Below are 12,369 nucleotides of genomic sequence, written 5' to 3'. Positions count from 1 at the left end.
ATTGTTTAAAATGATGATACAATGGATAATAAGGTAGGGTATGCTTCTAGGGCTTCTACTGGTTCTGAGTGAAGACCCGCCCTCACTGCCCTTCCAGCCAATAGCATTCGTTTCCAGTTCCAGAATGGGAACCGGAAATTCCAAGATGGTGGATTTTAATTAGCTGAAATAGTGGCTTCAAAACGGGTTTGTAGAAAGCAAAGTGTGACATGAAGGCTCCCTTCACCCATCTCTTTTTTACAGTCTATGATAAAGTCTTGTGTGTCTCCATGTGACAGGAGCTTACTTTGTCCTCCCAACCAGTCAGAGTACTGTGATCATTCGTCTTACAAAGAGGTGCGCGAGGCAGTCCTCTGTGGCACATTTTTACAGTTATGATGTCACCTTTGTTGTGTGACACGATACTTGTCGAGCAAAGCATGAATTGACCTTTACGGTACTGTATAGAAGATATTGGTGCTGTTGGGCGGAAATCTTGTATGTCTAAAACTGTCACTTCTCAGGAAATGAACCTGTGTTACGACGGATCCGTTGTGGTTGTTATATAGTCACACGCTCCACAGACACTAGGAACCCCTTTATCGGATACTTTCTCAACGTTTTAAAAATATTGTGTAAAAAAGATGGTCTACAAGCTCACACAATGTGAGCCTGTGGCTACACTCTCGTAAGACAAATCAAGGTATTAATTTGAGAAGAAAAACAAAACAAAACATCCTGTCCTTCATACAGAAGGACAGATCCTTCTTACAGAAGGACAGATGGAGAGTAAACCTGCAATACCAGAAAAGAGGTCCCTCCAGTTACAGAAGAATAGTAAAACTTGTAGACAGACATACATACATACAGACAGACAGACAGACAGACAGACAGACAGACAGACAGACAGACAGACAGACAGACAGACAGACAGCATACAGACAGACAGTTGAATATGGCTTTTAGTGAGACGTGACCTCTTGGTTTTAGTTGTGGGATGTTGTCGGAGCTGATTGTTTGTTTGTTGGCGTTTCACAGCTTGGGGTTGTTGTAACAATAGTTCTCATAGGTTTGTCTGGGTGTTACGTTAGCTTTGTAATACGGTTTGTCGTATGTGGTGCATCCAGCTCTCTGATAGTTCACAGAAATTTGCCATTCATTGGGTTGATATCGTCTGGGCTGCATTCTATTGCAGCAAGCTGTCTCTCTGTAGCCGGTTGGTTGGATTTTAATTTGATGTCAGTGTTTTTCTGTCAAATCTTTTTTTCCCTGTGTTTGGAGGTTGAAGGCCGCGCTAGCTAGTGTGGCCTTAGACCGCAGTTTAATGTCTTCTTCAACCATCTCAGACAGGCCGACAATACAGGGTCCCATCAAACAGAATCTCTGTACTGTAGTTCACTGCCTTTCCAAACAATGGGTCAGGACTCAGGACCCATTTTTCAGTCAAGCAAAACGTTTATTGGGTTCGGGAGTACACAAAGAAAAAATAATAATAAAAAAAGTAAACATTTTAAGTACAGCAATAGTGAAAATACCAGATCTACAAGCTCACAAAGCGTTGTGAGCTTGTAGATAAGCTACTTCACTATTTTCAAAATACGGCATACTTATTAATCCATAATATATTTTAGTATGTTCGGCTCCCGGGGAGACACCAAATTCATCTTTTGGGTCTCGAGCTGAAAAACGTGTGGGAAACACTGTCGCAGTTCCTCGAAAAACACAAGAAAACAAAACCGCACAGAAACCAGCCGCAAGGGAGAGCTGTAGCTCTGTGCTCCAGTCATTCGTCGCTCTGACTGCGCCTTATGCTAGCGGAACCGATAGCGGTGGGAGGAGCTAGCCGAGGCTAGCGGTCAGCCGAGGGGGGCGGGACTCGGAGCTTTCCGCAGCCATTGGTAGAACTGTCTCCGGTAGAGGCGGTGCCAGCGCACGTTGCCCTCCACGATCTCCAGCGCCCTCGGCAACGCAGGCCCCGCCCCGCCACTGGACTGGATGAACTCCTTCAACTATTATGGGATGGCGAGCAGAGTTGGCGGAGTGAGATGAAGAGAGAGAAAGAGTCAAGAGAGGGGGGTGAGAAGAAGATAGAAAGACAGAAAAAGAAATGAAAGAGAGAGAGAGAGAGACAGAGAGAGTGAGAGAAACAACAAAGTGAGTTAATTTCTTTGAAAGATGAAAACAAATTGAATAGAAACTCTCGCTCAGAGTCTTTCTCTCTCTGGTCGTGTGAAACTTGTTGTAATTAAACTTCTCTTCTTTGAAAGGTGAGAGATTAAAGGGAACGTTTTTCAAAGCACGTCGCTAATAAAGAAACTGCACAGTGAAAAATGACTCAGCAAACATCTACAGGACGAACAAACGAACAAGTTGAATTCCATGAAGAAAAGTGGTTCCTGTCCTAATCTCACCTCCTCTTATCTCACCTCAACGTTCTTGTTTCTGCTGCTGTCGAGTTCTGATATGAACACATTCTCCTCTCCCCTCCCCTCCCTTCTCACTCATTAAACACCTAGTTAATTACAGCCCTCGTGTGTCTTATGCAAATATGACAAGTTGCACCTGCCTCTATTGTTATGTCTAAAAAAACTAAAGCTTGATGTGCAGGTGCTGCACTTAAGGGACAACATTGTTTTTTACAACAAGGGTTCATATTTTAGATTGTAATTAGAGAAAAGAAAAGATGAGTGTTAAAATGTTTACATTTACTGCTTTCTATTGTTTTAGCGATTTTAGTATTTAAATTTCAGTGGTTGAGTTGCATGCGTACAAGTGGTTAAATATGTCTTTTTAGACACAATAAGCCGGCAATTGCATTGTTACCATTTACACCAGCCACAATAAGTCACATCTGCCCATGAAAGATTGCGGTGCATGTTGGGAATGGGCTTATTGTGTCTAAAAATACATATTTAGCTACTTGCATGCATGCTAACCACCCTGGGAGCATGCAAGCAAATCAAAATAGTTAAAATCACTAAAATGATAGAAAGAAGTACATGAAAACATTTTAACACCCATCTTTTCTTTTCTCTAATGACCATCTAAAATATGAACCTGTCCTTTAACCCAAGTTGTCCTTTAACCCAAACCAAAATTAACCAAATGAATCCAGCACCCATTAAAGGGGAATTTCTGAGGAGTGCTTTTCTTATGGCAATCTGATTTTATTCCATCCATTAACAACTGGTAGGGACAGGGGGAAAAAGTCACTTTCTACAGAGTTAGGTCTGACCAGAGATGGGAGGGGGGTTGTCAGTAGGGTTGTTCGATTAATCGATTTTTAATCGTAACCCGTTTTTTTTCCTTTGGACGATTTAAAAAAATGGAAATCGTAAAATCGATTTTCACTTTAATTAGGGAAATTCTTACTCATTGGAGCCTTGCACGCGCAAAAAGTACACAGCCCCGTCCTCCTAAAGCAGGACGACAAGGTCCGACACCAAATGAATACTACTTTCTATCTGATGTGTAATTTCTTTGATGCGCGTTTAGCGCACGTCAGACTGAGCAGAGTTCACCACCGCACTGCGCTCACTCGCGATGGTTCAAGCAGAAAACAGAACAAAACGCTGCTGAGCTGGTAAACTTAAGTTTCTTGTTGTAGTTTGAAAGAAGCTTATTAATTCTGTGTTACCCACCTACTGACTGTAGTCTACTCCTACTGTCCCTGTCACTGTGTTAATTTTGCGTCGGGAAGCGAAGCGCTTCGCCTCCGTTTACAATCAGTCAACATCTCCGTGCATGAGTGGTGCAGGGCAGGGGCGTAGCCAGGAATTACATTTTGGTAGGCGAAATGCCTACCAAAATGCCTCACCAGCCTCCAAGAGCTGGCTTGTTTTGGCTGTTTTGTCACTCACTATTGATAATGAAACACTAAGGACGCTAAGTTGTATGTGATTGTTGCACAACTAAAGTTATTATTATTAATACCCTTATTGTTTTATTGCATTTTGCTATTTGGCTATATAAAAAAAATCAAAAAATGAAACAATAATGAAAAAAAAAATCATTTCCTTGCATTTTTTAAATGAAAACAAAATAGTTGAAACAATGTATTATTCTTTTAACAAAAAATCGAAATCGAAATCGAAAATCGGGATTTCAGAGAAAATAATCGAGATTTTATTTTTTGGCCATATCGAACAACCCTAGTTGTCAGTTTGCCTCCATGCAGCAGCGATACAGACTTTTTAGAGACATTTCTGCCAATTTAGCAATAAATTCAACCGCTCGCGGTCTGAGCTGCAGAGGACTAGGGATGACAAAAATACAAATACATGTACAAGATTTTTTCTTTGAATATATCTATTTAAAAGCGAACATTTGTAACTCAAATATTTGCTTCTGGGGGTCCCTGGAACAACATATTTTGAGATGAGAGTCTGTGGCCAAATACCTGCAATTTTGGGGATCTTTGGCAAGAAAAGGTTTGAGAACCACTGATTTAGAGTAAGGATTTAGAAGTCGGGTCAAAGTTCGGGTCAAAATTGCAGATCTACAATCTCGCAGCGCTAAATATAGCACCCACTTAATCCAGCACACTCTCAACCCCTCACCCACTGTCATTGTGTGAGTGAATCCTTCTTTATTAAGTCATGATGAACAAATAAGCACAATACATGCCCCTTCCAAAGGTTTCAGAAAGGTGAGATCACACATTGAAGTCAGTCAGAACTTCTGATGTGTGGGCTCAGAACCTTTTCTCGGAACTCGTGCACCCTCAAGGCCTGTCCATACTGTCTCCGACCACCAAACTTTACGTCGGAAAGGTCCGGTTCAACTACAAAATGACGTCACTCGCAACTTCTGAAAAGCATTACCCCGAATTAGAGTTTCGGAAAGCTGCACAATGGAAAGTCGGAACTCTCTGACGAAAAGTTTGGTGGTCGGAGACAGTATGGACAGCCCTTAAGGCCTAACCTATAGAATAGGGCTAAATCAGAAATTAGCCTACAAAACAAATATGTTGCTACATACTGTACATGTACGGTAAGCCCCTCCCAAACAGCAAACTGTGTTCCCGGCCTGAATGGGTTAAGATGTCCTGACTCTCCAAACTAGTTTGGAAAGCCTGTCCGAAATGCAAGAGACCATCAGAAAGAAGCAGAGAGACGAGCATTAGACCAGTGGTTCTCAACCTTTTCTGGATTAGGGCCCACTTGAAACTCATAAAAGCAGTGCTTGTGTGTACCTCATCCAGTTCAGCTTCTGTATTGAGGAACTCAGTGACTCCGTTGATCAGCTTCGAGTTCATGAACAGGGCCTCACCGTAGCTATGGAAACACAAATTTATCAAATTAATACTGCCTTGTTTATTCACATTATTTGTAAGCGCCTTTCAAAACAAATCGTCTTTGTTGGGCAGAAAGCCCTTATCTCCACATTTCCATTTTATGCTTTTATGCTACAAGCTCACAATGCGGTGCGATGCTCCACAATGTGAGCTTGTACTGTAGATGTACGGTCTTGGTCTACAAGGTCTTGGGACATACGGTCTTGGACATACAATGTTTCCAGCCGACACAACAGCTGTACAAAGAATGAAAGCACAGATATTAAAAATAAATAACAGTAAAAAATGTATAGCCTGCCCTATATAATTAAAAGAAAGAAAAAAAAGATAAAACAACACAGATTAAAACAACTTTACAAATTGAAGTGCTTGTGAAACAGGTGGCTTTTAGCAGCGTTTTAATGGAGTCGCCTTAATTTTTTTAAGGCCTTTTTCAGAAGACCTAAGCAATCTGAAATCTGTCCGTCCGTCCGGCCGTCCGTCCGGCCGTCCATCCTTCCGTCCGTCCGTCCGTCCGTCCGTCTGTCCATCCATCCGTCTTACCGTGCATTCAGGACGTCCCACTTGTCTCGGAGGTAAGTCCAGGCCAGGTGTCTGCCATGAGGGTTCCGTCCAACATGGATGATCACATCAATGACGTCCTGATCTGGAACCAAGTCTGAACCCAGAGACAGGTTCAATAACCTACAGACAGACAGACAGACAGACAGACAGACAGGTCAGAGCTGGTTGTATACAGACAGGTTCGAGTTAAGCCCAGCTCACACTGCAGGATAATCGGTGTGATTTTGGGAGTCGGGAACGTCCCTCCTGACTATCAGGAGGAATGGTCCCCGTTCTCGCCTGAGCAGGAGCGATTATCTGGCGAAGGTTATATTTTGTCCAATTTGAACCTTCTCTCTTTGCTCACATAATTATGACCGGGGCTGTCCCAACAATTGTGTTTGATATTTATCTGGTTGGTTTCATGACTACTGTCCGAGTGGGACGGCGGGAGCGGCACGGGGCCGTTCAGTGAAAGACGAGGACATCAAAACAATAGTTTACTGTAAATACCTTTTCCTTTTTAAATATACTTTTATTTTAAATTTTCTAGGGTTTACAATCATTTTAAGCAGTCAAAATTAGCCTGGCATTAGCCACACTGATAACGTGGATTCACTCACACGTTCCTCTACTACGGTATCAGTCTGGACTTCGGCCCATAGGGAGCGAGTATGAGAAATCAGAAAATGACCGGGCCAATAATCACTGCGTTACACTGTTCAGTTGAAACACAGTCAGTGATTGGCCCGGTCTTCTCTTTTTCAGATTTCTCATACTCACTCCCTATAGGCTGAAGTCCAGACTGATACCGTGGATGGACGTGTGAGGAAATCCAGCCTCGCCAGGCTACCTCTTTATTATTGCACGGCTTGTTTGAATGCTTGATTCTGATTGGTCAATCGCTGAAATCAGCGGTCTGATATTTCTGAATAACAGACCGCTCAGCTTGATAGCAGACCGCTGCCTAATCAAATGGTCAGAACACCTGCTGCGTTGAGGCTGCAGTGCTGTATCCAACATGACAGCCATGTAAACAAACACACAGCGACATTTACAACTAAAGGTTGCTCTCAAGAATGTTTTTGAAAACATTTGAGGTGAGAAATAGACAATGCAGTAACTAAAAATTGATTCTATTTGATTAACACTTCCTTGTTTGCGTTGAGGCGACGTTGCGCTCTGCGGACGGCCAGTGCAACACTTTCACTTCTGTAAGCAAGGAAATATATATATATTTTTTTTTAGTTGCATGCGTCAATGCATTAATTTATTTAGTAAGTAACCGTGCAATAAGCGGGATAACATCTCGTTCAGCGGTCGTTATCGAGTGATAGGAGCCCTTGAGGTTGATATGCCTTACGCTGTCACCTTTAAAAGATGAACTATTTCTAAAATAAGTAAAGTATTTTGATGTTTTCATTTATTTGTAAAGTATTAAGGCACATAAGCCAGGGACCCTTTTAATAAAATCCTGTAATGTGTGATGCAGCGTTATTTTACAATCTTGCAGTACGCTACCGTGTGCACGTTTAAAATCGTCTGATGAGCGAATTTTACAAGATCATCTCGCATCGTGTCATGCAACGAGGCCAGCCGATTGTCAGATCTCCTGTTTGTAATTCTTTGCAATCATCTTTCATCATTTTGCCTGATACATTTTTAAGTGATACATGCACTTCTCTGACACAGCAACTAGTTGCTGACAGCTGCAGTTTTGTGGTCTTCTCAGCAGGTTGAAACGGGGACACTGACGAGTGGGGAGCTGTTGCTGTCAGGCAGAAACCTTGTATCTCCACATTTCAACTTCTTTGTGTGCCCTACTTTAAACAGCTACTTTTAAATTCTTATACAAACTGATTACTGACTGAATTACTGTGTGTCTGTGTGTTTTATAAATATTGAACCAATGAGACGTATTAACAAGAGCTTTTGACTAAATAATAATTACAATTGGATCCACTGGAACACAGGTTCTTTTTCACACCCCATTTCTTGAAAAAAAATCCATTTTGGACATACAAGGTTTCCAGCCGACAACAGCGACAAGCAGTTTCTTCACAGACTGTGAAGTCAGTTATTTTTCCTAGTAAGAAGAGGATGATAAAGTTGTATAACGGTCTTGAGCGTGCGAGCATGCACGCACAACACACACACACACACACACACACACACACACACACACACACACACACACACACACCTTGAGATGACAGCTGTCGTGAGTGTTTTTTTCTACCTTTAGAATAATAGCAGGCAGTGGGCTGACAGCATGGCAGACTGCAGTCACACACACACACACACACACACACACACACACACACACACACACACACACACACACACACACACACACACACACACACACACACACACACACACACACACACACACACACACACACACACACACGCGCGCGCACAAACACTCCCGGCACAGAAGCCACATCAAGGACGTTTGTTCCAAATAAGAACATGCCATAGTTTTATCACAACACACTCAAACCCTATGAAGTATTTTGTTTCACAAAATGGAGTGATGGAGTAGCAAACTGCTCTTGACTGCTACTGTGCGTGTGTGTGTGTGTGTGTGTGTGTGTGTGTGTGTGTGTGTGTGTGTGTGTGTGTGTGTGTGTGTGTGTGTGTGTGTGTGTGTGTGAGCGAGCGCATGTGTGCGTGGGTGTGTTACTATTTTGAGAAGGTTTATGTGTACAGAAATATTCAAGAAATATCCATTGTGAGGACCATTCCTTGTCCTCACAAGAGCAAGAGGAATGGTTCTTTTTAGTCTGGCCATTTCGGGCAGTATTTTGATGGAGTCGTGCACTTTATGATAGAAGCATGAAATTTGGCACACAGTTAGAACATGCCATATGGAACATTTTTGGCTATAGGGACATCGCAGGTTTATCTTGGGAAACTTGTCAAATTTGGCGTCTCATAGACTTTACTATGTACAGTAAAATAATACAAACAATAAATATGCTTTAAGTAGCATGTGAGGGAGGGGTCAATCTAGGGTTTTTTCATGATTCTGAATCCAATGCAAGCATTTGTTTTGCACAAAAAACATTCCTTGGGCTATAAACGGCCCCCATAAAACTATGGTTTAGTGATGAGTCGTCACTTTTCACAGTTTTGTGGGGGCCGTGTTTCGAAAAGGAATGTTTTTTGTGCAAAACAAATGATTGCATTGGATTCAGAATCCCGGAAAACCCCTAGTTTGACCCCTCACATGCTACTTAAAGCATATTTTTTTTTTGTATTATTTTACTGTATAGTTAAGTCTATGAGAGCCCAACTTTGTTCGGCTCCCACAAGTTTCCCAAGACAAATCTGCGATGTCCCTATAGCCAAAAATGTTCCATGTGGCATGTTCTAATTGTGTGCCAAATTTCATGCTTCTATCATAAAGTGCACGATTTGTGCATGAAACACTATTTATGTTTTTTACGAATTGGAGGGATTAGGCGTACAATTAGAACAAGATTCAACACAGCTACAACAGCTGCAAAGCCACAAAAAAGAAAGTTTTGTTACAAAGTTAAGCTTCAAAGCTACAAATACTGTGTATCTATCTATGTATCTGCCAGTGTGAACAAAGCATTAGAGTTGGAATTATGCCCGTTTTATTCTTAGCTGCACTTTCTGGTTTTCGGTGACTGAAAATAACTCACACGTTGTACAGTAAGCCTGTTTGTTTCGGCTTTGAGGGGTTAGGTTAAAAACATGCACCACTACCCTCTGTGTGTGTGTGTGTGTGTGTGTGTGTGTGTGTGTGTGTGTGTGTGTGTGTGTGTGTGTGTGTGTGTGTGTGTGTGTGAGAGAGAGAGAGATGGGAAGCAGACTGTTCTTGATGGTGAACAGAATATCGTTGCAGTCGGTTGCGGTGGTGGAAAAAGTACTCACGTGTCTTACTCAAGTAAAAGTATCATTATTGCAATATAGAAATACTCCGTTACAAGTAAAAGTCTGGAATTCATAATGTACTTGAGTAAAAGTATGAAAGTGTTGGCATCAAAAGGTACTTAAAAGTACCAAAAGCAAAAGTACAAAATGTTTGAAAATAGCAGATCTACAATCTCACAACGCGTCACATGAGCTTGTAGATCAGCCATTTTCACATAGCCAAGGTATATAGGGCTCAAGTGGTTTATGTATGTTTTATAATTTATATCTGCAAAGTAACAAATAACTAAAGTTTTCAAATAAATGCAGTGGAGTAAAAGTACAATATTTGGATCCGAGATGTAGTGGAGTACAATTAAAAGTATTGGAAATTGGAAATACTCAAGTAAAGTACAAATAACTCAAAATTGTACTTAAGTACAGTACTTAAGTAAATGTACTTAGTTACTTTCCACCAGTGGTCGGTTGGTAACCTCATACTGTATGTCCAAAACGGTTACTTTTCAGGAATATAGCCTATAGTGTGTGCCAGCGGCTACGTCAGCAAGGGCTCGCCACGCCCCCCTTTACTAGCGCGGCCATTGTTTGGGTTATATATTGAAAATTGCGCTCATGGGAATGTATGGAATTTGGATGACGGTATATGTAAACATTAACTAGTTATTTGCCGACTACACCGTGAACAGAGAACGTAATGGAGAGAGTGAAACTTTGACTCAACATACCGTACAAGGACAAGCTGAACAATGAAGAAAGAGAGCGTTTTCTCAGCAAAATTGGGGACATTACTCGACCCATAAGAACTCTCAGAATGGTCAGAAGATGAGTGCACCGATGCAGTATCTCATTGAAGGAACTAGCTACATATAATTTCTTCTATAGCGAAAAAACAATCCCTCCTGCATGGGCTGCCACTTTATTTTACATCTGGGTGGGTGCACACAGTACTGGAGTCAAGCTTAATTGTAGATTGGCTATTTTCAATTGTTTGTTTGTTTTTAGTTTGGTGTGCAGTGGACGAAAAAGTACTCACTTTCTTTACTTAAGTAAAAGTATCAATAGGCTACTGCAATGACTGTAGAAATAGCCTACTCTGTTAGAAATCAAAAGTAGGCTACTGGTATCAAAATGTACTTAAAGTAACAAAAGTAAAAGTTCAAGTCATTTCAAGTTTTCAAATGTATAAAAATCTTTAGAAAATGGATCTATCGTCTATGGCCAAAATCAAAGTGGTTAATGTATGTGTTGTAATAATAATTAATCTACAAAGTAACTAGTAAATACAGTTTCCAAATAAATGTAGTGGAGTAAAAGTACAATATTTGGATCCGAGATGTAGTGGAGGTGAAAGTAAAAGCATTGGAAATACAAGTAAATGTTCTAGTTATTTTATACCACTGGTAATGTGATAATCTCCACAATTGCTAGCTCCGACTGTTAGCTGCTCAATACAGTTGAGAATGTACAGTATTTTATTAGTTGACTTCGCTTTATTTATTTCAATTGTCAACTGTATTTCACACTCAGTGACTTTTCTTCCATGCTGGAGAGCAGAAAAAACGAACTTTGTCCACCGCATTCCTTTGAGGTGCACTTGTGTTATGGCACTTATGAACGGAGCAAGTCTGCACCATTGTTAGTAAGTAAATGTGGATAAAATGTACACGGAAGAGTCACTGTTTACACTGTCTCTGGTCTGCAATACTAGTTTCTGACCCAAAAGATGGCCGCCGCTGCCGAGCGTTACATGTTGACGCCCCCTTTTGGAAATTTTGGCACACACAATATATTTTCTCCTCAAAAAATAGCAGACCTAATACTGATACTTTTGTGTGGCACTGTAGTATGGCGAAGTATTAGGGCATTCATTTAGGACAGTGGTTCTCAACCAGTGGTCCGGGGACCACCAGTGGTCCTTGAGGGGGGTCCAGGTGGTCCCCAGAGTCAGGTGGCCCCCAGAGTCTTGAGAGCGTAAAATGAGGTTTCCTTTTACGCTCTCAAGAGTTAAATTATTGTTAAACCATCTGCATTACTTAATTTACTAGAAGTCTACACAATTAGAGAATGTAGAAGAATTGTTATTTTCGTCTCTCCTATGGTGCAATCATCAATACAGCATGGAATTGTGGACGAAATCTTATCCAGTGATAACACAATTTTCTTTTTAATGTTTTTCTTATCATATTTTGGGCCTGATCTCATCAAATGGTGGCTCCGTGGCTCAAATGGCAAAAAAATAATGCTATGAAAAAGGCTGAAAACCACTCATTTAGGAAAATAAGTATGGAGATACAAGGTTTCTGCCCACAGCAATGATATGCACATTACAGACATAATGAACCTCATAAACAGGCATTACAGCAGCAGGTAGAAACCTTACTGCCGGCGATGGTACTTCTAGCAAGAGGAGAGAGAAACAGGTTAGCTGTACAGGAGGTGTTTTGAGGCTGAAACAAAACAAAGATGAGCAACAACAACTGTGCGAAAGCAATCTGTGATCGTCAGGTACCGTACGTGTCTTCTGGGGTGCTGCGCCTATTGTCTCGTCTCACTGTTTTCTCGTGTTGCTTGGGGTGAGACCATTTCTGAGGTTATATGAGAAACTAGACAAAGCACTTTCTGGGGAAATTGCATACTGCTGTT

At 41.3% G+C, this 12,369-nt stretch overlaps 1 protein-coding gene across 1 annotated transcript in view; it reads right to left on the bottom strand.

The window, feature by feature from the left end:
- Window positions 1-1,835: 1,835 nt before the first annotated feature.
- The window catches only part of LOC308308839 (thyrotropin-releasing hormone-degrading ectoenzyme-like), a gene marked incomplete at both ends in the record, with an annotated part of 249,634 nt that continues 239,100 nt past the window's right edge, over window positions 1,836-12,369 (bottom strand). The window contains 3 exons of the mRNA XM_080754291.1: window positions 1,836-1,988; window positions 5,174-5,255; window positions 5,819-5,959. Coding sequence (XP_080610417.1) covers window positions 1,836-1,988; window positions 5,174-5,255; window positions 5,819-5,959 — 376 coding nt within the window. The remainder of the gene's footprint in view (window positions 1,989-5,173; window positions 5,256-5,818; window positions 5,960-12,369) is intronic.

Source organism: Nannobrachium achirus (assembly GCF_963921795.1).
Source record: "Nannobrachium achirus genome assembly, chromosome: 23".
Lineage (NCBI taxonomy): Eukaryota > Metazoa > Chordata > Actinopteri > Myctophiformes > Myctophidae > Nannobrachium > Nannobrachium achirus.
The sequence above is the reverse complement of the archived record's forward strand: the minus strand, read 5'-3'. Positions and strand labels throughout refer to the sequence as shown.